This window comes from Carassius carassius, chromosome 7, assembly GCF_963082965.1.
Source record: "Carassius carassius chromosome 7, fCarCar2.1, whole genome shotgun sequence".
NCBI lineage: Eukaryota > Metazoa > Chordata > Actinopteri > Cypriniformes > Cyprinidae > Carassius > Carassius carassius.
Genome location: NC_081761.1, coordinates 5,803,720 through 5,831,015, shown reverse-complemented (window position 1 = coordinate 5,831,015; position 27,296 = coordinate 5,803,720). Strand labels below are relative to the sequence as shown.

The following is a 27,296-nucleotide window of genomic DNA, read 5'->3' as shown; positions in this document are numbered from 1 at the left end:
TATATATATATATATATATATATATATATATATAGTATGTCTAACAGCAGAAAATTACACAATTAATTTTATTCTGATGTCTTAATATTTCCGTTAGTCAGTATTTTGATTAAATTGCAGTTAACATGTTTGTGTAGTACAAAACCAAAATTCTAACATACAGGGAATGTACATTCAAAAAACCCAATGTCAAATTGCTCCGAACCTGTACGAATTTCCTTTATGCTGTGGTGTTTTTTTTTTTTTTTTTGAGAAGCAGGAACTGGACACAACAAATTACAGACATATTCTGTTCAGGGAATGTAGGACTTCAAACTGGACATAAAGTTTAAGTAAACAGACCCAAAGCAAACAGACAATGAGTATATGGACCACTCTATTTGCTTTGGTTTTAACTTTGTGGTTATGGGGTATGGAGTGTAGACTGAAGAGGGAAAAGATAACGTAGAGCATGTTAGCATAAGGCTGCAACATAATGTGTTGCAAAAACAACAACAACAAAAATAATTTGCACCTAACGGATACATCAAAGCAATGAAAAAAAAAATTCTGCACCAATGTGCATTTGGGAGTGTATACTATGCATACCAATGTGTAACCGACATCTTGGATAACTGAAAAGAGCTAGATCATGTTGGGGTGGGGTGGGATTTGAATTTTGCTGCAAACGTTGCATAATGCTTGCAAAAATGAAAGTGAAAATAAAACGGATGCATATATAACAGTTCTGGTGTGGGTCTGATTTTAGTATCTTCTGCTGAGACAAATCAGATGTGCTCAAGGATAGAGCTGATATAAATATATTGAAGAGAGAAAAATGGGATCATCAGAGTCTACAGTGCCACGGCCACCATCACCACCACCACCAAATCCAGGTGAGAGGATCTTTATTACCACTTTTTATTTTTAAATATCTATACACATTTATTCTCAGAGAGACATGCTACTCTATAATTGTTGTTAACTGCTATACATGTATATGACCTACATATTTTTTTCCCAAGAACTGGATAAACCATGGAGGAAATTTGACTGGGGGTAAGTTACAAATACTGTATAAGAATAATAATTATGAAGAATAAAATACCATATGGTGATAAAAAATATAAAATATTCATTATTATAAGAATTATGAATGTGCAAATAAGCTATTTACAGATGTAGAATCCTGAGATGTGTTATGTATTGTTCAGGCGCATAGCCTGAGGGGGAAAATAACTGTTCTCATGTGGATTATTTAGATATAATGTATATATATAGTTATGTGCAGGATGATGATGCATCAGCCAATGTGTTATAAGGAAATAAACTAATATTTACCAATTTAGTTGTAAGCACAAAATGTAAAGTATAAAAAAAGAGGTAAGTATAGATTTTTACTGTAGTGAAGTTCCAAAATTTGCATATGCCTATGCGTATAACAATTGTGGAATATGAACATTTAAACAAATAGATCTAAATATCGTCTAATGACCTAAAATTACCTAAACATAAGTTCATAATTGTATTGTTAATTCTTATGGGAAATTTGTGTTACATAATTTCATTAAAGGAAACAAAGTATGGTTATATTCTATTCCAGACATACGTTGTAGACAATATGACTCAATTGTACCACATAACAAAACATATGTGTTTTCTTTTAACAGACAGAAAGAAGACCTAAAAAAAAAGCTTGAAAACTTCTGTCCAAGTCATCCAGATGTAAAGGACATCAAGATCCTGTTAGCTGGACCGATCGGAGCAGGAAAGTCCAGCTTTATTAACTCAGTTGATAGCGCCTTTCTGGGACGGATCTCCTCTAGAGCACTAGTTGATACATCTGGTGGTGACAGTCAAAGTTTCACTAAAAATGTAGGTATTCGCCACCTATAGCTGCATGTCTTTTACAAAAGACCCAAAAATGTTGACCCAAACTTGGGCATTGTAAGAATTTGTCTAATCGTATGAGGATTTCTTAAAAAATGTTCACAAATATATTTGGTCATCATTTGCAGCTCAAAGGATTCTCCATCAGAAGTGGGAAAAAAACATTGCCATTTATCTTCAAAGACATCATGGGATTGGAACCTGAAGCATTTGAAGGATCGCAAACAGAAGATATCATCAATGCTGTGTATGGTCATGTGAAGGACGGCTATAAAGTAATAAACCTATTCATGAATTTATCAAATAACTGATTTGTATGTGTGTAATATATCTGATGATTAATTTTACTGAATTTCCAAACTTAGTTCAACGAAGAAAAGCCACTCACTTTTAAGGATCAGCAATTCAACCATGACCCCAACCTCTCCGACCAGTCTTTCTGCCTGGTTTACGTCCTACCAGCAAATATATTGCAATACACAGATGATCGTCTTATTGACAAGCTGAAGATCATCCGCCAGAGAATCAGTGAAAGGGGTAAAACTTCCCCCTAAATGAACTCACATACATTACATTACATTGGAGAGAGGAGTCAGTATAATGATAGTGGGTTGGGTTTGTGTAAAATGTTTTGTCATTGTGTAAGCGGAAAACATCACATACAAGTTGAAAGAAAAGAACAAGTAACTCTCAAGCTTGATTGCTTACATTGCCCATGGCCCAGTATATGGATCATTTATAGCCTAGACATATACACCTTTCAACAAACTTTGCCACACATATGCTCAATTTTTTGAAAAATATTTAACTTTTACATTGCCTCTACATTTCCTGTAGGGATTCCTCAAGTGGTTGTCATGACTAAAATGGATGAAGCATGTCCACTGGTCCAAAAAAATCTGAGGAAGATGTACACTAGCAAGAAAATCAAGGAGAAGGTGTGTGATATCATTCAAAGACATACTGTACATGTGACACTTGCAGTGACTTTTACATAATAGCCTAGGTTGATCTGATCCATAGTCATGTCTATTTTTCAGATTTTCTTATATTATCACATTCTGTTTCTGTATAGATGGAGTTGTGCAGTGTTAAAGTAGGTGTGCCACTGACAAACATATTCCCTGTGAAGAACTACCACAATGAGATCGACACAGATGATGACACCGACGTTCTGTTACTAAAGGCTCTTGAACAGATTGTTCAGCTTGCCGATGATAGATTGGAGGATATTGATAGCTACTGAGAAAAATAAAGTAATTTCTGCAATTCTCATTGTAGTTTTCTAATAAACTTTGCTTTGCTCACCATGAGCATCTAATGTAAGATGCTTTGGATAAAAGCACCTGCTAAATGCTTTAATGTAAACGTAAATTCTTCGGCTTTGACCCGCATGTGCATCTTATTTCAGCAGATAATCTTGACAATTGCAAAATTTGTCTTTGAATGAATCTCTATTCCAGTGGCTACTGTGATTTCCCAAGTATATATGGCACAAACTAGTAGCCTGCTGTAATACTTTGGAAGTTGGGGCCTAATGGTTAGAGAGTCAGACTCGCAATCCAAAAAAGGTTGTGAGTTTGAGTCTTGGGCTAGCAGGAATTGTAGGTGTGGGGAGTAAATGTACAGTCCTCTCCCCACCTTCTCCACCTTCATCTTCATGTGTGTGCATGCATGCATGCGTGTGCACTTTGGATGGGTTAAATGCAGAGCATGAATTCTGAGTATGGGTCACCATACTGGCTGTATGTCACATCACTTTCAAACAGTGGCTAAACAGCAGCAATAAATATCTACTGCAAATTATGATGTCTGTTTTTTTTTTTTTTTTTAAATGCAGGTTCCAAGCTGAAAAATTATTTGCATTAACCGTATTAATTTATGTAATAATTTTTCGTATTATTATTATAATGAATACTTTTAAAGTGCTACACCAACCTGAACAAAACCTATGTGGTCTGTTGTATTATTTTCTTTTCACATGGCACAAGATGGCTTTCTTGAATGTCGGTTACACAAAAATGACAAAGTGGTTCTGGCAGAAATTTTTTTTTATCCACTTGTAAAATATTTTTAAACAAAATTTCTTCACTGCATCTTAAAGGAAAGATAATAGAAAACAAGAGGCTTGGTGTTAAGAAGGGGCTTAAAAGTTCAGAGGGGGTGCTAAAAAAAACTAATTGAGAATAACCTGAGTGAAACTAATGAACGTCTATGAGCTTCAGCTATCTAAATAGAATGCAAATTCAGACACCTTGTGTTTTTAATATACAGCAACTTCGAAAAAGGCAAATTTTTTATTTTAGTTCTTCTGTGGTATTAAACTTCTCTTATGCCAGTTATTACTAATATAATATCTAATGCCAAGTGCTAAATATTACATTTACAAATTAAGACAATATGAGCGCACTGAAAAGAGAGGAATTAGGGATTTTTTTATATATTTATTCCTTTTTTTAATTAAGTAGGTTCCGTGGGCATCGGCTCATCCCAGGGACCAGGGCCCGTCGGCCTGCTCATGGGCTGAAGGAGGCCCTCCGGCGCGCGTTGTCCCTGCTGGACCACCCTCCAGGGAAACGGCGCCGCTCGCTCTCCCACTTCTCCCAGAGAGAGAGGAGTAAACACAGGTTAGGTCTCAGCCGCATTGGAGGTATCAGTCTCCTCGTCGTGCTGTCGAACACGGCTTATCTGGCCGGTGGCGAACAAGCTTCAGGTGTGGTCGATCAGCTCGTGATGAGGCTCTGCAGGTGCAAGGTGTCCGTTTCCAGGGCAACGCTGATCTGTTCCCGGGACGCTCGTCACTATATATATATATATATATATATATATATAGTGACGAGCGTTCAGAGTTCAGAGGGGGTGCTAAAAAAAACTAATTAACCTGAGTGAAACTAATGAATGTCTATGAGCTTCAGCTATCTAAATAGAATGCAAATTCAGACACCTTGTGTTTTTAATATACAGCAACTTCGAAAAAGGCACATTTTTTATTTTAGTCTGTGGTATAAAACTTCTCATATGCCAGTTATTACTAATATAACTTCTAATGCCAAGTGCTAAATATTACATTTACAAATTAAGACAATATGAGCGCACTGAAAAGAGAGGTATTAGGGATTTTTTATATTTTTTTTCCTTTTTTTTTTTTTTTTACACTACTTAGTCTCTTTTTTTTTCTGACCATTATGTGTCAGTCACTCTCAGTGCCAACTGGCAGGAAAACATTGTAAATTCTAATCATTTTTTTTACAATAGATAAAGTGCCGACATTATTTCCACATAATTTAATTATTAACCATAACTATTTCCACACAATGGCATAGCGGACGGGCACACAGGACATGCACTGGTGGGGCCCCACAATAAACTCTCCGTGCTGCTTAGCATTTCCAATTAATGTAGGTCTGTAACATTCTTCTTCTTATTATTATTATTATTAAGCAGGGATGGGCAGAAATAGGCTACCTTTTTGCATTTAAATTCATTTCATCTTAGTATTTTTTTTATTTTCAAAATACAAAAATACTAAGATTAAATGTATTTAAAAAAAAATACATTTGATGTTTTCCAAAGGTATTTAATTACAAACACATGTATTTAAATTTGTCAGGATCTTGGACTATCTGTGTGTTGTCTTGCTCCTGTTTAATGAATTCGACAGAAACATGACTGTTTGGAAGAAATTATTAAATTACTTTTTTAATTATTATTTATTTCACATTGGTGTAATGGTTGGTTTGGTTTTCACATTATGTGTTTATCTTACCCACTGACTTAACTCATGTCAACTTATCCCAATCCCCAGGCAAACTGAGCCATGGGAACACTTTTTATTTTTTTATTTTTATTTTTTTATAAGAAAACATATTTTTAGAACTCTTTGTAATAGATGCATTTAAAATGAATAGGAAAATGGCTAATCTTACCCCACTCTCATAACAAAGTCATAACAGGAAATTCCTAATATGGGCAACAGCATCCAATTATCGCTGTATGAAAACATTTGTTTTTGGTTTTGTTTTTTTCAAGTCCAAAAAAATCTCCAGCAGTTGATAAAGTGTAAGAACAATGCAGTGCTAATTCACCTAGCATTTATTACAGTATAGAAACGATTCTGCCTTATTATGTGATAACAAGTGTTTGTAGTATATAAACAAATCATTATTTTGACTTGGCAACAAGCCAACATACTGTTATGCTATTTAAACTTCTTATTTTTATTATGTTGGCTTGGCAACAAGCCAACATACTGTTATGTTATTTAAACTTCTTATTTTTATTATGTTGGCTTGGCAACAAGCCAACATACTGTTATGCTATTTAAACTTCTTTTTATTATGTTGGCTTGGCAACAAGCCAATATACTGTTATGCTATTTAAACTTCTTATTTTTATTATGTTGGCTTGGCAAAGCCAACATACTGTTATGCTATTTAAACTTCTCCTTCTTCTTCTTATTATTTTTCTGAGACTAAAAAATTCTAAACGCTACTCCTCCTAGGGCTTTAAAGCCACAATCCCCAAACTCGGCAGACACCTGCGGGATAGAGCAGTGGTTGTTGCTATATCTTTTCAGAGTGATCAGACTTAAAGTTTTTTTTAAAATTAATTTTTAAATGTTTAATACATTACCCATAGACTTACATTGTCTGAGAAAAATTGCGCCCCTACAGTTGCAATAGCCGAGAGAGATTTAGGGGAGGAGTCGGGTTTAATTTCACTTTTAAACCGGTTAAAAATACAAGTAAATAATACAATTTCCTTCAAACTGACAAGCTAAACCAACATATCTGATTATTACAGGGGTCAGGGCTCATTAATAATTGATTTCTGGGCAGAGAGCAGTCAGAAAGACGAGAGAAGAATCACGGCTGGTCAGCTCAGGCATTGTCTCCACGGAGCTCACAACGAGCGAATTTATTCTTATTTAAGACCTTTTTAAATTAAATTATATCGGCGATTGCACGCAATCTACCCGTTAGAACACACCAAGAGCTAAATTCAGATGTTTCTGAACTGTTTAAAGTAATAACATGATATATTCGCGGCAGGGGCGTCATGCAAGCCATAATTCTGGGGGGGCACAATCTGAGACGTTGCAATTGTTTTCTGACGGGTGATATGGATCATGTTAGGAGGGGTCAGGGGGTTTCTCCCCCTGAATTTTTTTAAATACTGGCTGCTAAACATACCATTTCAATGCTGTTTGGGAGGGACAGAAATACCTTAACGGAGCTAGCAGCAACCCTACACATGATTTAAAAACAGTACCATTGCAGTTTTTATGATTTTCAATTGGTATGTGGCCTAAGAACGATCTTACATTAAAGGTACATAAAGGTGCTGAGGTCTGACTTTGTGGTGCTCTGAAATTAAGTTATTTTAATATTAATATTAATATGTGATGAAGGACTTTGAAAGAAGTTTGACAGATTTCAGTGCTGAATAAGGTTAACACTACCCCGTTTATTTGAAAATGATTAATATTTGACAGAAATGTAAAAAAAAGTAATCAAATCAAATTTAATATGTAACATTACTTTAGTAAAATCATTGAAATACTGTAGTTACACTGTTATATTTTACAATAGTTACATTATTATATTTTAAATAAGGAACTTGTAAAGAGTAATTTATGAGCTAACAGAAAAGCTAGTAACTTGTAACTTGTACATTTAACCTATGAACCAGACAGAAGGGCTATAGCTAGCCATTGGATTTATGATTCTGGGTAACAACTGTTGCAAAACCATTTCTCAGGTGGGTGAAGGTCATGGTAAAGTCCATTCCTCTGGGACGTCTGGTGGTAGGGCCAGCCCTGTATGTTTATACAGAAGTGCTCAAGTCAATTATTTGTGCTGTTATGGTTAAACATATTGAAAATGGCATTCACTTCTACATTAGGATATGCAATACTGCCCCTTTTCTTAAATAGTGCAATCTTAACTTCTTCACTCAACAATTACAGGTGCATCAATTTACAAATATGACTATACACAATGCCAATAACTTAAAACACAGATGATAAAACCACAAATTAGAGGACTTTTATGCCTACCCTAACGTCTGTCTGCAAGGCTCCAAAAGGAATCCCTCACTCTCTCTAAGTTCACATCTTGGGTCCTCTCTGCCTCAACAGCAATAACCATCAGATCAGCCATTCTTTCCTGCAACATTGTGGTACGCAATCTGTTCTTTATGAATTTTAGCGCAGAGAAGCATCTTTCATTGCTGCATGATGTGACTGGCAGAGTGATAATGAGCTGGTACATTTTGCTAATTTCAGGATATGCTTCAACAAGACCATTCTGAAGCAGGAACTGATAAATAGCCAACATCTTGCAGGGCCGGTGTGTTTTCTCTATTTAATCTGTGTATCAGGAGTTTGTATTCTATTTCAGCTTGATTTGAATTTACATCCCCTTCGCAGTATGCACACAGCTGTTTCAGGTTTGGGATCTTCTCTAAAGATGGTCTTGTGAGGCAGGCTGTGTGTTTGAGAAGAGGTTGGTTCTCAATGCTAAACCTTTCAGTTATGCTCTGAATGCAGAGGTCAAGAGTGGCAAAGTAAAAATTTACCTACACCTCCTCTTTTTGATTGATCTGTGTCTGGCTTTGCCAGTTGTCATCCAGTCTCCTTGAAACATTTCGTTGCCTTCTTTCCACCCATTCAACATCAATCTTTGATGCCACCATTTCTGCTTCATTCCACATCTCATTAAAAACTTCATCCCTCCTCAAGACAGACAACTCCATTTTGAAATCATTCACAAGATCTATAGCTGTGCAGATGTCCATGTCTTCACCCTGAAGGTATTTTGAAAGTGTACCTGTCACCGACAGAATTCTACTTAAGGCCACCAGATGGAAACAGAATTCAAAATCAATGGCTCTTCTCAGTGCCATTGCAGTTCCTGATGTGTCCCTGTCAAATGCAACACTTGTCTGAATCAGATCCAACGTCTCCACCACAGAATCTATGGTAATGAGAAGTGCTCTGCAGTTGTCAATTCGTGCTGCCCATCTTGTTGTACTCAAGGACTTCAGTGTCTTGGGTCTCCCGGGGTCATTTCCCATCAACTCTTTTTTGTACATCAATGAACAAGCTATGTCTTTTGGTGGAACCTTCCATGAACACGTAGAGCTGTTCAATGAGACCAAAGAAGTTGCGGGAGGGTATATTTTTACAACACATATCAACTACAACAAGGTTCATACGATTGGCATAGCAATGCACGAAATATGCCTTGTCATTGGTCTGTTTCATGATCGCTTGTACGCCCCTATATATTCCTGACATGGCAGCACAACCATCATATCCCTGTCCTCTGATATTGCTGACTTCAAGGTTGTATTTCTCCATTGTCTCCACAAGAGTCCTGGCAAGACCAATACCAGTTGTCTCTTTCACGTGCACCATGTCAATTAGGCACTCCTAAATATTGGCTGTTTTGTCAACAAAATGAAGAATGACCGACAACTGATCCTGTTTAGCTGAGTCTGGAGTTGTGTCGAGGCACACAGAAAAGAATTTTGCTTCCTTCACTTCATCTATTATTTTCCCTCTGACTTCTTTTGCAATGCAGCCAATCATTTCATTCTGACTCTGTGCAGAAAGGTAACTGGGCACACCTTTAGGGTTTTTCTTGGCCAATTCAATGTGGGCATGAAGTCAAAGCCTTTCCCTGTCTCCAAAGCAGTCTTCCAATCCCTAAACCCTTCAGCAGAAAACTTGTCATGGTGTGTACTGTGTCCAAAAACTTGACATGGAAAACAAAAAGCAGAATCATTTGTTTTGTGGTATTCTAACCACTGATACTTCTCAAACCATGACTTGCTGAAACTTCTGAGTTTGCTTCCATGTAAAGTTTTTGGATATCTGTCTTCCTCCCTGTGAATAGGTCCTTTCCTTATGTACCTGTCCCTTGCCAAACGCTCAACTGGGATGACAAAATCAGCATCTGCTTCTGCAAAGTAGACAATGCTTAATAATTTGATGTCTTATAGAATGCTTATATTATGTATCAAATTGTCACAAAGAACAGCCTTGACTTTCCCCCTGACATAATCACCTTCAATCTCATGGCTTTGTGTGACACTCAGAATCTGAGCAGAATCCTCACAGCCTTGGCTGTCTGACTGAAAAACTGAAATTAAATCATATGAAGCTTCTTACATATAGGCTACTAAAAAATGCTGACTTTTTTTCATTCATCAAATCAATACTTATTCTTCCCTTACCACTAAATAGGAATTCTCACTAAATCCCACAAATTGCTTACCTGCCCTCTCAGTTTCTTGACAGGATACACTAGGGCTGTGACTTTCTGGCCTTTTCTTTTGAAAAAATGACAAAATATTTCTCTGCATCATGACCTGTAGGTACCAAATAGAATTCAGTGTTCTGCTCATTTTAACATGTGTTAGTGGTCATATAGGCTATATATATATATATATTTGATGTCTTATAGAATGTTTATATTATGTATCAAATTGGTATATATATATATATATTTGATGTCTTATAGAATGTTTATATTATGTATCAAATTCCTTGGTGTCGATTGTTCAGAATCGACACCAAGGAAGGATGAAGAAAATCGCGGGAGCTTAGTGAACTTGTTTACTGGTAACTTGCTTGTTGGACTCACTGGCTTAACGTTATGTTAATTTAGACTATTCAGCCTCCCAGGTATATGTTCTTTATGCTATTGCGTAGCTGAATAGCTGTTAATGTGTTACGTTAACACACCGGACACCTATTCAGCCTGTTATTCTGTGTGCTAACGTTGCTGTGTAGTTGAATAACTTGCCTTTCCGGATTAAATGTCTGTTCTTGGTCTTGGATTTTGTGAAATAAATTTCTAAATAAATGCGACTTATATATGTCTTTTTCCTCTTCATGACGCATTTTTTGGCTGATGCAACTTATACTCCGGAGCGATTTATAATCCGGAAAATACGGTACTTGCGAATCATGAGCAAGTAAAGTGAACTGATAATAATAACGGAAGTTATGAGCACATGAGAGAGATAATTCAATGCCGATTTGTTGCTTTGCCCACTTACCACTTCAATACCATCTGTAAAACATTGCCTGCCAGCTCAACGTGCGAGATGAGTAAGTTGCTTGCCTTGAACATATACACAGCAAATATTCTGAAGCGCTACGCGCTCTAAATTTGATACACAGACACCATATTAGGAAAAAGAGGCGGGCTGATGCTTGCTGACCGATTTATTACACATCCAGAATAATACATTTGAGTCGTTATAGGCTCTGGTATATTATGGAGCATAATAAGAATAAAGTTGTGACAAAAAAATTATCAGGGAGGAAAAATCTGATGGGGCACGTGCCCCCTCACTTTGAATTTGCATGACGCCACTGATTCGCGGCACCCAACTGGCCGTGAGCTCGCGATGTATTTCTCTGAACACTTTTAGTCCACATAGAGAATTTACAGCCTTTCACATTAAAACAATGCAGCGAAATGGCACAAAACAATTAGAAGAATATATTACACACATGAAAATGAGTGTTTATATGTGCTTGTGAGATTTTCTCTGTCAGGCTGAAGGTCACAGCGCGAGCTCGCGATGTATTTCTCTGAACACTTCCACATAGAGGATTTACAGCCTTTCACATTAAAACACTCCAGCAAAACGGCACAAAACAATTAGAAAAATATATTATACACATGGAAATGAGTTTTTATATGTGCTTGTGAGATTTTCTCTGTCAGGCTGAAAGTCACATAGATTGATCGGCGCTGCACAACATGGTAAAGTCATTTATATATATTTTTAAGAGCTTCTTAAAATACAATATTACTCCGAATGCACACAATCCACCCATTTGAACACAACAAGAGCAAAATCCAGGGGGTTTTGAGCCGTGTATGTGTGCAAAATGCAATATTTGACATCGCGGAAAAAAAAGTCACATGACAGCCGCGTTTCGGGGCGAGATCGGACAAATAAATACACATTTCATTCACACTGACAGGCTAAACCAACATATGTTATTATTACCGGGTCAGATCTCATTCATAAATTATGTCTCTCGCCAAAGAACAGAGAGAAAGACGAGAGAGAAATGAGCGCTTCATCAGCCAGCCAGTGTAGACAACACGTGAAAAATCAGCGCATATTTAACGTGTATTTCACATGATAAAAATAAAAGTTAAATACACATGAAAAACACGTGAAGTACGCATTAAAAATCAGTTTGAACGGGTCAATGTCATTGGCTGCTGAGGACTTGGGTAAAACCACTTCTGTGAGCTTAGAGGGGTCTACCATTCATAGACAGGCAACCACCATTTAACATGCTATAGATCAGCTTATTCAGCCTTATTATTTAGTCTTTTTTCTTTTCTTTTTTGTATAGCCTATAGAAATAATATATTTAAGTTTCAGTTTTATGAAATATTTATTTTTTAAATAAATATAAATTAAAATTTTGTGGTGATAGTATAAAGTTTATAAAAGGTACAGTATTTTGTAATGAAACAGGACTTTTTGTTTAGCTCTTGACTCGCCGAAGTATACTATATATAGTTTCCCTTCTTTAATTTTTCAGTACTGTGTGATAATTAAATATGTTGTCAGTACTATTAAAATAAGATCAAATTGAATGGTATTTAGGAGATTATAGTTTTTGCATGACTTATTTCGCATTCAGCTAGACAACCCTGTCCTAGCTGTTATCATAGCCTAGGCTTTTTATTAAAAAGGAAAACCGCAAGGGACCATGGAAAACGACTGTTGCAGGTGTATTTTTTTATGTTTTTTTTTTTTTTTTTTGCAGCGGGGCAATTCAAGAATGTTGGGCACACAAGTACTGTGGCTCTTTTGCCCCATGGCCAAGATGGCCAAGCCAACATCAAAGTTAGTTCACTAACTTTTAATTCTAGTTATTATTATTACCGTAGTAGTCTGTAGTCTACCACTGAAAACACAGAGCGCCCTCTCGCGGCTGTAGACGGTAATGTTTTCGGTAACACTTTAGAATACTGATTTTTACTTACTTCATAACTAATAAGGAATTATTGAAGAACTAACAGGTGATTATTCATTAACACTTAACTCACTACTGTCAACTACTAAGAAAGATGTGTTAACTAATCAGTATGTAATATAATTTTATGATTGTGTTAAGTAACAGTTAGCTAATCAGTAACTAATATATTCTGTCATACCTCCTGAAGAACTACTATTAATTATCTATTAGTTAGTGTTGAAGAAAAATAACTATGAAGTAACTACTAATGAACAGTTATATGCAAAAAAAACACTATAATAATCAGTCTGTGTCCCACAAATCAAGTACTTGAGTAAAAGTACAGATACCCCAATAAAATATTACGCCAGTAAAATTATAAGTAGGTCTATTCATTCTCAAAATTACTTGAGTAAAAGGACAAGTACAAAGTACTACAACAGTAGCAACTTTGTTACAGCCCACTTATTAGCCTATAATGGAAATGAAATATGGATTTTGTTTGCTTCTAAATGTTTAACTTTTGATTATGAAAGGTTTGTTAAATTAGTTCAAATGTGGGCAGTATACATGTTAAAATGGAATAAAATATGCTGTATTAAGAAATGTTCTAATCTGAAATAAACAGATGAGAGTATTTTACAAAGTTTATGATTACTTTTATAGGTTGTTCTTAGTCAAAATGATGTAGTTTATTATTATTTACTAATAGGTTCACTTTAGAATTCTTTAAGTCCTGCAAAATTATCTGATAATTCTTTATTAATTACTAATGGGTTCCCTTTTTTTTTTTTTACTTTAGAATACTGTTTCAGATTCTAAGTAATTCTTCAGGAATTATTTGATAATTCTTTATTAATTACTAATGGCTTCCCTATGTTTTCACTTTAGAATACTGTTTCAGATTCTAAGTAATTCTTCAGGAATTATTTGATAATTCTTTATTAATTACTAATGGCTTCCCTGTGTTTTCACTTTAGAATACTGTTTCAGATTCTAAGTAATTCTTGAGGAATTATCTAATAATTCAGCCTGATCTCACAATCAAAACGTACATATTTAGACCTAAATTAAAACTGTCCAATACGTATGTGCCTTTACGCATTTACAGTGTCGTTTACGTATTATCTGGACGTAATTACAGGTTCGATACGTAACTAAATTTACGTAAAAACAACCTCAAATACGTACAGATAGAGCGTTTTCTCTGACCAGTCAGTTATCCATAGAAGCTCATGAAGCTGCTTTTCAATGAGTATCGGATTATTATTATTTTTTCCCCTTTTTATAATTTTTTTTAATAAATGTAAGATCCCTAAACCCCACCCGAACCTAAACCTACCCATTTTATACAGAATGTTAAAAGAATAAAACATAATAAAACACAATTTTAGTAAAAATATAACATTAAAACGTTATTTTGAGCCACTAACGTTAATCCTACACCTACCCCTAAACCTACCCATAACCATTTCTTAAAACTACATAACGTTACTGTTATAAATAAACAAATAACAGACAAACAAATGTAACATTAATCATTTATTCTTTGCGAAAATATCAAAAGTGGTAGCAAAAGTAGTTCAAATGATAATGAGTTCCAGTCGCAGTCCTCTCTGGAGGTAATAGTTTTTATAAGGTACAGAGCAGAATTTATTTTATTAATCCGTGAAATTATAAATCTTCTCTCCGTGAAAGCACACTGGCGCAGTACTGATTTCAAATGTTGTCTATCAACTGAAACACGGCATGTCGCAATCTGTGACGAATAAGGTGAGAACCAATGAGAGTTCGATATCAGTGCCATAAACCATGTCGTAACGTTTCTCGAGGGTGGCGCACTGGTGCTATTTTCAAATTCGAATCATAACGAGCGCGGGCTTTGACTGTGACGGTGGCTGTTGCTGAGAATGAAGAAGAAGATCGATTGATAAAGGGCTGAATTTGGATATGTTCCTTGCAAACATTTGGATTCTAAAGATATGGAGTACAGCAAACAAATAAAATGGATGTGATTTGTAATTGTATGCTGTGCTTTTGTGTATCTATGGTTGTAATGGCAGTCATTGGATAGGAGAAAATCGCACAGCAAAATATTACAAAATGGTTAAACAATTACATAAATTGTATTCATTTTAAGGTTTCAAAGTGTAGTCTCGTTTAACATTATGTAATCCCCGAAACGAGTTTGCAGCATGCACAGAAATGTTATTTCCTATTAAGTAGATGAGTAAACTGCTTTCAATAAATTCACTAAAACATGTATTGATATGACAAATACAACAGATTTAAATCATTAAGGCCACGATTTTAATATTAATACATGGGAATTCATATACATTCACACTTTACGTTAGATTATTTAAGATCACGTCTCCGCCCCCTCCCGCCATGTCAATCACTGCGTGAACAAGGCGGGGCTTGCAGAAGGTCAGAGAGTCAAATCTCAAGAAGAGGATTCAAGTGGGAGAACATGGACAAGACAGTTGGCCCGTGTATGTTTTGATCATTTCGGTTTATGGCTTCAATATTTCATTCGAACTTGTGTGCGGAGCTGAAACGCTGCTTTCATCTGATTGGTCGAATCGCTCCAGCTTCAGCTCGGTCTTTTCATTCTTTCAGGCAGAATAAGAGTGCGTGCGAAACAGAATAAGCGAGTGAAGCACTGTAATGTCTGAAACTACACTCACTGTTAATTAGCATAATATTTGAATCAGATGTAGCTGGGCACATAATTCGTGCTGCTGCGACTTGCAAGAGACCCCGTTAAATTATTTCTAGGTTGTATACTGTATTGTATAAATATTGTCCCACTGATAAAAATAGTGCAAATAGTTCTGTCTCCTTGGATAACAGTGAAGTTGAAAGAAATATAGTTAAATTTATGAAATAAAATAAAAAAGGATTTCTTGGGAAGGTAAGTCTGGCCAGTTAAATTAAATTATTTCTAGGTTATAGTATTGTATTAATATTGTCCCACATAAAAACAGTGCAAATAGTTATGTCTCCTTGGATAACAGTGAAGTGGAAATAAATATAGTTAAATTTATTAAATAAAATAAAATAGGATTTTTTGGGAAGGTAAGTCTGGCCAGTTATACAGCAACACGAGACAGACTGAAGAGTCTGAAGATCTGAGCTGAATTTGGTGAAACATTAAAGTTCTAGTCTGTGTCAATTACTCTCATAATAAATAATAATAATAATGTTACCCATATTTTTCGGTATAAGTTGCATCAGTCCAAAAATACGTCATGACGAGGAAAAAAACATATATAAGTCGCCTTGGACTATTAAATCGCATTTATTCAGAACCAAGAAAAAACATTACCGTCTACAGCCGCGAGCACTGAGCAGCAGAGCTGATTTTACTATTTTTATTTAGAAATGTAACTATATTAATTTTTACAATTATTTATTAATGTCACACACACATACCTAGTGCCTTATGACTTAAAATATGAGAGTGGTAAATGTTACAGACATGGAACTGTTCAGTCTATTATTGATTTTTATTTCCACTTCACTTTTATCCAAAGAGAGAGAACTATTTGCACTGTATTTATCAGTAGGACAATATTCATACAATACTACAACCTAGAAATAATTTGCAGGTCGCAGCAGCACGTATTATGTGCCCAGCTACATCTGATTCAAATATTATGCTAATTAACAGTGAGCGGTGGTTTCAGACATTACAGTGCTTCACTCGCACTGACTCTTATTCTGCCTGAAATAATCGAAAGACCGAGCTGAAGGTGGAGCGATTTGACCAATCAGATGAAAGCAGCGTTTCAGCTCTGCTCACAAGTGCGAATGAAATATTGAAGCCATAAACCGAAATGATCAAAACGTACACGGGCCAACTGTCTTGTCCATGTTCTCTCACTTGAATCCTCTTTTTGAGATTTGAGTTTCTGACCTTCTGCAAGCCCCATCCTTGTTCATGCTGTGATTGACATGGCGTGAGAGGGCGGAGACGTGATCGGCTCGGAATGCATTTTCAATGTGTGCATTGAATTTTGCTACATTCATTGCGGGACACTGAATGAAAATGCAATCGTAAGTGTCTTGACTGTGAGTGTTAATGCATTTAAGAAAAATAGCATTTAAATGATCATTTTGCCACAGTTTTTGCTAGAACATGTTATACATATCTTATCATTTCTGTAATACATTTTCATTTTAATTTTGCAACTTATAAAGTGTTAAAATTAGTATTCATTTTACATATTAAAACTGGTGTATGAAATGGCAAATGAAAATCATGTAATTTAATTTTCATTTTCATTTTGCACCAAACGTTGCACAAATGTATTGGAAAATGTAAATGTAAATACAGAAATGCATTGTCATTTTACATTTTGCATTGTCATTTTGAATATTACATCCCAAATTGAATAATGCTACCCATATGCTTCCATAATGGGTTCCCTATGTTTTCACTTTAGAATACTGTTTCAGATTCTTAGTAATTCTTCAGGAATTATCTGATAATTCTTTATTAATTATTAATGAGCTCCCAATATTTTCACTTTCAGAATAGGCCTAATGTTTCAGGTTCAAAATAAATCCTGCATAATTATTTTATAATTCTTTATTAATTACAAATTGGATACCTGTATTTTCACTTTTCCTCAGACTTTGCCTTACATACAGAAATTGAATTAATGGTAATGTGGTATATGCTGAGGAGGCACACATACAGTACTGTATATAAAATATAAAAACTAAGATAAGTTATCGCAAGGCACTGGGTGGGGTTCCTGTTGAAAGCTGATTTCTTACAAAACACACTCACTGTAGAGGCCAAAGTACAATTCATAGTAATGTGAATAAGAATTGATGTTAAAAAGGTAAATAATTTCATTTAGAAGTTCATGTAATGTTTAAAATGTTAAATTCTACTTAATAGGTTAAAAGCATCTTAGAATTCATGTGTTTATAGGATTTGGTACATATTTGTAAAATAGTGTACTGCCTCTTTAAGAAAAGTCCAAATATTATGTTGATTCTCATTATGTTATTCAGATCTTGAGAGCTGTGGAAGCGAACGGTTTTCTTACCTGCTAACTGTTAACTTCTAGATACTTTTATTAGTAATCTTTTATTTCATTAGCAACTATAGAATAAGTGTATTAGTCAGCTCATATTTTCTTTTTTTGTAAATTTGAAACCAAGGAATAAAACCGGAGATTTTCATCTTTTATTTCAACAACTTTTCTGAAGTGGATTTATTGAACCGTGTTGCTGGGCTGACAATGGACACTACAAATGGGATTAGCTGCTTGGTATAATATTAGACAGTTATTAGTGTAAGCCATTGCATATCTCAATATTTCAAACCTCTATATTAGTAAGAAAACCTGCTTGACATTGGACAACGAGCCTTTGGAGAGGTTTGTGGAAAGTGGAACATGAATGAAAGTTCAATGAAGGGCTAACTTTCTCGACTAGCCTGATCATGTGCTGTACTCGTGGCTGGTGAGTGCTAAGTGGATTGTTAACGCCTCAAGGAGTTCGTCGTTGCTGCTGGGCGACTGTTGCAAGTGGAACCTGTAAAAAAACAGACTGACTATCAAAGCAATCATGACGGAGACAGGAACAGAAGCCACGGTAAGCCTAAGTGAGAAAAAACGAGTGGTTAAGCCAACGCTTAAAGCATTGGAGTATAATCTGCAAACGAAAATAAGCTCCAGAAAAGCCATACTAGGACAACTTACTGAGAAAAAGAACAAATTGCATGGTTTAATGGATGATGATGCAAATGTGGAAATCATAGCAAAGGAGTTGTTGGTCAAGTATGAAACACTGATGAAGGAATTCAGTAAAATAAATGATGACGTTAAAGACATATTCTGCCAGATGGAATGCGTAGAGAATTTGAACACAGATCAAAGGGATTGGTTTGAGCCAAGAAATAATGAGCACAGAGAATTTGTTCAAGAAGTGATCGCATGGATACAGAATGCAATACTACGCAGAGAAGAGGCTAACAAGATTAGTGAGCTGATACATCCTGAAGATAGTGTGTCAGTCACATCCAGTAAGTCTAGAAAATCTAAGTCTGTTTCTGCTACTTCTGCAACATCGTCAGCTCGTGCTGAGCGCTTAAAGGTCGAATTAGAGAGAGCTGCTCTATTAGTCAAGTCAGCTACATTGAGAAAAAGACAGACTTTAGAGGAGCATGAACTAAAGCTCAAGGTTGAAAAAGAACAGTTGGAGCTACAAGCAGGGCTCGCTGCAACTGATGCACGATTAGCCGTGTTAAGAAAATATGAAAGTTCAGGGGTGTCAAGTAGAACCAAAGGCAGTAAGGTGGAAATATTGATGTCTGCGCCAAGGAAGCATGATGTCAGCCACAGTAAGAGAAGTGTAGCTAGCAGTGGAACTTGGCATAGGCACACTAGTGGAAGAGGTACAGATGCGATACAAGCTTCTGTCACTTCAGATAATCACACAGATAATCTGGTTACCGTCATGCAACGGCAAAACAACATCACTGAAAGCCTAATAAAGCAGCAAAGGCTATCTACATTGCCATCACCGAACATTCCAGTTTTCAAGGGAGATCCATTAGAATATCGTCTCTTCATTAGAGCCTTTGAGCACCGCATAGAAAGCAAGACTGAAAACAGCAAAGATCGGCTTTACTATCTAGAACAGCACACAAATGGGCAGCCTAATGACTTAGTGCGTAGCTGTTTTCATATGGATCCAGATCAGGGCTACCCTGAAAGATGTAGTGTCATTTGTCAACACACAGGCTGAAATAGCAGCACACCCTGTGTTTGGTGAAATCTCAGGACAAACAAAGCGCCAGACTGAAAGGTTAAGTGGAAAGAAAAACATCACTACACTAGCCACTGAAGTAAAAGAACAGAAAGCTGAGAAGGATGCTGCTGGTGCCCGAAACAAGAAAGCTCAGGAGAAGGGAACAAACATGGACAAAGCCTTCATGAAACCTTGTATCTTCTGTCGGGGAGATCATACCATGGAACAGTGCAAGAAACTCCAAAGAAAGCTTCACAAAGAAAAGCTTGAATTCCTTAAGAGTAAAGGACTTTGTTTCAGTTGTCTTATAGGAGGACACATGAGTATCGCCTGTGAAGAAAAGAAGAGCTCTCAGATATGTTTAGCGACACACCCTACGCTCTTACACATAAAGCAGACATTTAAAGACTTACCAAAGGAAGAGGCATCACAGGAGGAGCCAAAAGAGGAGTCTCTAAAGGAAGAGCAAACCGTTGTCAGTGGATTCGTGGATGCAGGGGAAGCATGCTCAGACTGGGGTCGGGGGTACCGGTAGTGTCCTCGCCATTGTTCCTGTGAGGGTAAAGGCAAAGAAAGGCAACAAGGTTCTGACTTGTTATGCATTCATGGACCCAGGGAGTAATAGCTCCTTCTGCACTTACAAGCTTGCGAACAACCTTCACCTGCAAGGAAAAAATGTGAACATCTTACTCACTACTATGGGAGACCAAAAGACAGTCTCATGCAAAGCTGTATCAGAACTAGAAGTGGGTAGCTTAGAAGGTGATGACTTCATCGAGCTTACAGGTGTTTTCGCACAAAAGGTTATCCCCGCAAGTAAAGAGAACATTCCAACCCAAGAAGACGTGGATAGGTGGTCACATCTACGAGGTGTACGAATTCCATCAATAAACGCAGATATCGGTCTTCTCATTGGGACTGATGTGGCAAAGGCTTTGGAGCCAGAAGAGGTAATCTGCAGTGTCAAGGATGGGCCGTATGAAGTACACACAGCTTTGGGATGGACAGTAAATGGACCGCTGCTTGAGAACATCAGAAGCTGGACAAATAATGGATACCCGCAGATACAGATGAATCGGATCTCAGTGGCTCGACTCGAAGACATATGGACTCAGCAACTCAAGTATGATTTTCCTGAGAATGCTCAAGGAGAGCAGTTAGAAATGTCTAAGGAAGACCAACTGTTTATGGACAGAGTTTCCAAATAGGCAAAGCTGGTCAATGGCCACTACTCTATTGGTCTTCCGTTGAAGAACAAGGACGTGAAAATGCCCAACAACAGAGCAATGGCAGAGCAACGAGTGCTCAACATGAAAAAGAAGCTACAGAGAAATCAAACGTTCAAAGAGGACTATGTCAGCTTCATGAATGATGTGATAAAAAAGGGCTACGCTGTAAAGGTTCCAGATGAAGAACTAAAACGGAGTGATGGAAAGGTGTGGTTTATTCCGCATCATGGTGTCTACCACCCTAAGAAGCATAAAATGCGAGTGGTATTTGACTGCGGCGCTTCATATCAAGGAACCACACTCAATGAACAATTACTACAAGGGCCATGAAAAGCAGTCTGGTTGGTGTCTTGACTAGATTCCGTCAAGAGCGAGTCGCAATCATGGCGGATGTGGAATCGATGTTCCACCAGGTCAAACTCCCACCAGAAGATGCTGCCCACCTCCTCACCAAGCTGCGCGAGTTATGCGTTGAGAAGGTGTGCCGAGGACAACAAGAACATGTTTGGTGCAGTAGTTGTGGATACAGTCTTAAATAATTTTTATGTAGACGATTGTTTGAGAGCAGTTGCCACTGAACAAGAAGCAGTCAGACTACTACAAGACTTGAAGGCCATTTGTCAAACAGGAGGGTTTAGACTGACAAAATGGACGATGAACAATCGAAATGTGTTGTTAAACATTCCACTTGAGGACCGGGCAACAGAAGTCAAAGATCTCGATCTTGACCAGGATTCACTCGCCATCAAGAGAGCAAAGTTCCATGTGCATATAGAGCAGAAGCCTCTCACCAGGAGAGGAATCCTGTCTACGATGAGTTCAGTCTACGACCCACTGGGAATGTTGTCGCCAATCATACTGCCTGCTAGAAACATCCTGCAAGAATTGTGTAGACTAAGAACAGGCTGGGATGACACTGTGCCAGAACATTTCGCACAACAATGGACAGAGTGGACTGAAGAACTTCAACAGCTTACTGACTTTGGAGTGGATCGGTGCTTTAAGACACCTGAGTTTGGGAAAACAGTGCAAGCTTGGTTGCATCAGTTTTGTGACGCGTGCGAAACAGGCTACGGTACTGTTACTTACTTAGTCCAGAAGAACAGTAGCAATCAAATACTCTGCTCATTTGTCTTGGGAAAGGCAAGGGTTGCCCCTCTCAAACCACCAACTATCCCGCGGATGGAGCTGACGGCGGCTGCCTTAGCTGTGAAGGTAGATGTCATGCTGAAGAAAGAACTACAGTTGCCACTGTCAGATTCCAGGTTTTGGACCGACAGTACTGCCGTACTCAAGTACTTAGCAAATGAGAACATCAGATTTAAGACATTTGTGGCGAACAGGATTGCCATAATCTTGCAAGCATCAAAAGTGCAGCAATGGAGCTACGTCAACACTCAGTTGAATCCTGCTGATTGCGCCTCCAGGGGACAAAAGGTTAGTGTCTTCATGAAGAACGAAGTTTGGATTGCAGGGCCTGTCTTCCTCAGTAAACCTGAAAGGGAATGGTCAGACAAGCACGATTGCCTAGAAGAGCTCACGGCTGAAGATCCTGAGGTCAAAAAAGGCATACTTGTCAATGCTACAACAGCAGAAGAAAGCACTGATGCAATGCAACAACTAATTGGATACTATTCTTCATGGATACACCTCAAGAAGGCTGTGGCGTGGCTCACATGACTCAAAGGAACCCTGGTAAACCTGTCAAGGAAGAGAAAGGAGATGAATGGATTGTACAGTGATCAACAACGGGTGGACAGGGAGATGTTGAGCTATAAAAAGAGTCTCAAACAGACTTACCTTACTGTGGACAATCTGCGACTGAGACGGATATCATCAGCCATTGTCAGCAAAGTAGTTTCCAAGAAGAGATATCTGCTCTTCGTAGAAAGGACTCCATCAAGAAGAGTAGTCAAATCTTCAGACTGAATCCACAACTTGAAGAGGGAATCCTTCGAGTTGGAGGGTGGCTCAGTCGGGCATCCATGCCAGCCGAAGCCAGGCACCCGATAATTCTGCCTAAGAACCATCGTGTGGCTGATCTGATTCTCCAAGATTCACATGAGCGGCTGGGACACAGTGGACGTAATCATGTCTTGTCTCATGTACGTCAAAAGTACTGGATTATCGATGCTCTCTCGTCAATCAGAAGAATGCTGTCACGGTGTACTACCTGTCGAAGACAACATGATGCATCAGGCACACAAATGATGGCGGATTTACCAAGAAACAGTTGTACCAGACGAACCACCCTTCACCAGAACTGGAGTGGAAGTGGAACGTGGAAGATCATCTGTAAAAAGATATGGGGTGATATTTACCTGCCTTGCATGTCGTGCGGTCCACATACAACCCGAATTCCGGAAAAGTTGGGACGTTTTTTAAATTTTAATAAAATGAAAACTAAAAGACTTTCAAATCACATGAGCCAATATTTTATTCACAATAGAACATAGATAACATAGCAAATGTTTAAACTGAGAAAGTTTACAATTTTATGCACAAAATGAGCTCATTTCAATTTTGATTTCTGCTACAGGTCTCAAAATAGTTGGGACGGGGCATGTTTACCATGGTGTAGCATCTCCTTTTCTTTTCAAAACAGTTTGAAGACGTCTGGGCATTGAGGCTATGAGTTGCTGGAGTTTTGCTGTTGAAATTTGGTCCCATTCTTGCTTTATATAGATTTCCAGCTGCTGAAGAGTTCGTGGTCGTCTTTGACGTATTTTTCGTTTAATGATGCGCCAAATGTTCTCTATAGGTGAAAGATCTGGACTGCAGGCAGGCCAGGTTAGCACCCGGACTCTTCTACGACGAAGCCATGCTGTTGTTATAGCCAGTGTTGGGGAGTAACTAGTTACATGTAACGGCGTTACGTAATTTAATTACAAAATAAATGTAACAGTAATCAGTTACAGTTACTAAGAAAAAATGAGTAATTAAATTACAGTTACTTATGAAAATTGTAACGATTACAAAGAGGATTACATTTGAATATTTACACACATCCAAATACAGTTTATTTCTTTCCCAAATTGCACTAAGACATATGGCCCATAATCTCCGAGACGCGGAAAACACATTCGTAGAATCCAGTCATAAAAATGGAATTCAGCCTATAACGCGGACGCAATATGCCACATTTTGGACGAATAAATCAAAAGTAGGTCAGTACACTTGAATCAAAACCCGATATGGACTGATATCTGTGAATATTAAGCCGCAAAAAGACTGAATATGAATCCTGCACATTCTGCGTGTCTGTGGAAATCAGGCGCTGACTGGACATAGGGAGAACCGGGACTATTCCCGGTGGCCTGGCAGACGATTTGGCCCTCTACTTTAATATTGTTATTGTATAATTGCAGGCCGAATATACTAAAGCGATTATTTCCGAATCCGCCATTCGATAATTAAATCTCTAATAAATCATGAATCGGTTAGTCGTGACTGGCAATGGTTGGGCTCGTGCGCTCTCTGCGCCTCCGCCAAACGGTTTGGATCAGACTCAGAGTAATCAATGCGAGAGAGAGAGACCGGAGTGAACTGTGTAAGCGCACAGCTGGAGCAGAGAAGCGACACTTCTGTTCAGGGTTTCAGGTGCAGGTCAGTTTCATCTGTAAATATGCTATTGTAGTTTTGTCTTTGTTTACTTAGTCAAGCAGCAGCAGCAGCACATTGCTCGCAATCACTCAAAATACTGTATAAACGACGTCATTATTATCTATTGTAATGTTACAGTAGTAAGTTAGCAGACAAATCATCATATTTTATCATAGGTTTAGGGGGAGCTAGTGCATACAAAAACACAACCTTTAGGAAAATTAATGCCTATGGTATGGCAATAACCGTAGTTTAACCATGGAATTTGTAGTAAAAATAAATACAAGTGGTAATTCATTTGCCAAAAAAACAAAATTGCACTTACAAAACATGGTCAAATAAAAATCTTCAGTATTAAAGTCATGAGAGAGATGGGTGGATAATGGAAGTGAAGGTGCAGTTCAGGAGAGAACTCTTAATTACGTTGCCCATTAATTAAAGTCCCCCAACCTAAGGATTCAAATCTTTTTCATGTCAGGTCCAAAAAAAAATGTGGTGTATGAGTGTGAGATTTCCCAGCGTATTTTTTTTCCCAGTCCGCCCCTCATGGAAATTAATCTCTAGAAAAGTCACTTCATGAGCATTTTTTACTTATTTTGAGAAACTATCATCATATCATATACAAAGAGACAGCAGTGTTTCAAAAAGACACCAATGTTTCAGGAGTTTAGTACACAAAATAGGACACATGCTTATTAGATAACCGTATTTGAGTTGATGTATATGCTTTTATTTTTTTATTAACTATTTTGCCCCAAACCATTGTTAGATGCAGTTAGATGCCTGTAGTTGCAAAGATTTGGTTTCAAAAACAGTATCTATAAACTATTTCTTTTGATTTTAAATCTGCTTTGAACTTCAGATCAATCTCTAAGTAAAAGGCAGTAATAAAGTCTGATTGTGTGGTGGATGTGTTCAAATTTGATCATCTTAATTCAGGTGATGAAGGATGGTGAAAGTCTGACAGTATTGAGCACTACTTTAAGGTTAAACCTGCATGGTGTAAAATGGTTGAAGATGATTAACAGTTGCAAATTAACATTCATTAGAAATGTATAAAAGTAATCAAAATGTACTCAAAAGTAATTAGTTACATTACTTTATTAAAGTAATTAAAAAAGTTACACTACTATTACATTTTAAATAGGATAACTTGTAATCTGTAACCTATTACATTTCCAAAGTAACCTTCCCAACACTGGTTATAGCTGCAGTATGTGGTTTTGCATTGTCCTGCTGAAATAAACAAGGCCTTCCCTGAAATAGACGTTGTTTGGAGGGAAGCATATGTTGCTCTAAAACCTTTATATACCTTTCAGCATTCACAGAGCCTTCCAAAACATGCAAGCTGCCCATACCGTATGCACTTATGCACCCCCATACCATCAGAGTTGCTGGCTTTTGAACTGAACGCTGATAACATGCTGGAAGGTCTCCCTCCTCTTTAGCTCGGAGGACACGGCGTCCGTGATTTCCAACAAGAATGTCAAATTTGGACTCGTCTGACCATAAAACACTATTCCACTTTGAAATAGTCCATTTTAAATGAGCCTTGGCCCACAGGACACGACGGCGCTTCTGGACCATGTTCACATATGGCTTCCTTTTTGCATGATAGAGCTTTAGTTGGCATCTGCTGATGGCACGGCGGATTGTGTTTACCGACAGTGGTTTCTGAAAGTATTCCTGGGCCCATTTAGTAATGTCATTGACACAATCATGCCGATGAGTGATGCAGTGTCGTCTGAGAGCCCGAAGACCACGGGCATCCAATAAAGGTCTCCGGCCTTTTCCCTTATGCACAGAGATTTCTCCAGTTTCTCTGAATCTTTTGATGATGTTATGCACTGTAGATGATGAGATTTGCAAAGCCTTTGCAATTTGACGTTGAGGAACATTGTTTTTAAAGTTTTCAAAAAAATTTTCTGCAGTCTTTCACAGATTGGAGAGCCTCTGCCCATCTTTACTTCTGAGAGACTCTGATTCTCTAAGACAAAGCTTTTATAGCTAATCATGTTACAGACCTGATATCAATTAACTTAATTAATCACTAGATGTTCTCCCAGCTGAATCTTTTCAAAACTGCTTGCTTTTTTAGCCATTTGTTGCCCCCGTGCCAACTTTTTTGAGACCTGTAGCAGGCATTAAATTTTAAATGAGCTAATTAAGTGGATAAAAGTGTAAAATTTCTCAGTTTAAACATTTGCTACGTTATCTATGTTCTATTGTGAATAAAATATTGGCTCATGTGATTTGAAATTCCTTTAGTTTTCATTTTATTAAAATTTAAAAAACGTCCCAACTTTTCCTGAATTCGGGTTGTAGAAATGGCAACATCATTGGAAACAGACTCCTTTATTCAAGCTCTGCGTCGTTTCATTGCAAGAAGAGGTCAGGTAAAGGAGATGAGATCTGATAATGGGACCAACTTTGTTGGAGCTGATCATGAGCTCAGAAAGGCAATAAAGGAGTGGAATACTTCACAAATCGAGAACAGCTTGCTCCAACGTGACATCAGATGGTTATTCAATCCACCATCCGGATCCCACCATGGAGGGGTGTGGGAGAGAATTATCCGCTCCATCAGGAAAATCATGGGTGCTACACTGAGAGAACAAAATTTGGATGAGGAAGGTCTTCAGACGTTCTTCTGTGAATGTGAAGCCATTCTGAATAGTAGGCCTATTACCATGCCTTCCAATGATATTAATGATCTGGAAGCTCTTACCCCACAACACTTACTCCTGCTCAAGACTAACCCCAACTTACCACCAGGACTCTTCAATAAGGATGATACTTATGCGCGTAAAAGATGG

The 27,296-nt window shown here is 37.5% G+C and overlaps 1 protein-coding gene across 4 annotated transcripts in view; it reads left to right on the top strand.

Moving 5' to 3' along the window:
• Nucleotides 1-323: 323 nt before the first annotated feature.
• Nucleotides 324-27,296, top strand: part of LOC132143406 (interferon-induced protein 44-like) — a 58,888-nt gene continuing 31,915 nt past the window's right edge. The window contains exons 1-7 of one of the 4 annotated variants that reach the window (XM_059553589.1): nucleotides 698-875; nucleotides 1,005-1,038; nucleotides 1,650-1,854; nucleotides 1,998-2,144; nucleotides 2,235-2,406; nucleotides 2,707-2,807; nucleotides 2,945-3,240. In XM_059553589.1, the coding sequence (XP_059409572.1) occupies nucleotides 818-875; nucleotides 1,005-1,038; nucleotides 1,650-1,854; nucleotides 1,998-2,144; nucleotides 2,235-2,406; nucleotides 2,707-2,807; nucleotides 2,945-3,115 (888 nt within the window). In that variant the 5' untranslated portion in view covers nucleotides 698-817 and the 3' untranslated portion in view covers nucleotides 3,116-3,240. Of the gene's footprint in view, nucleotides 876-1,004; nucleotides 1,039-1,649; nucleotides 1,855-1,997; nucleotides 2,145-2,234; nucleotides 2,407-2,706; nucleotides 2,808-2,944; nucleotides 3,241-27,296 lie in introns of those variants that run through there. The other 3 variants (XM_059553590.1, XM_059553591.1, XM_059553592.1) reach the window with 3 other exon arrangements.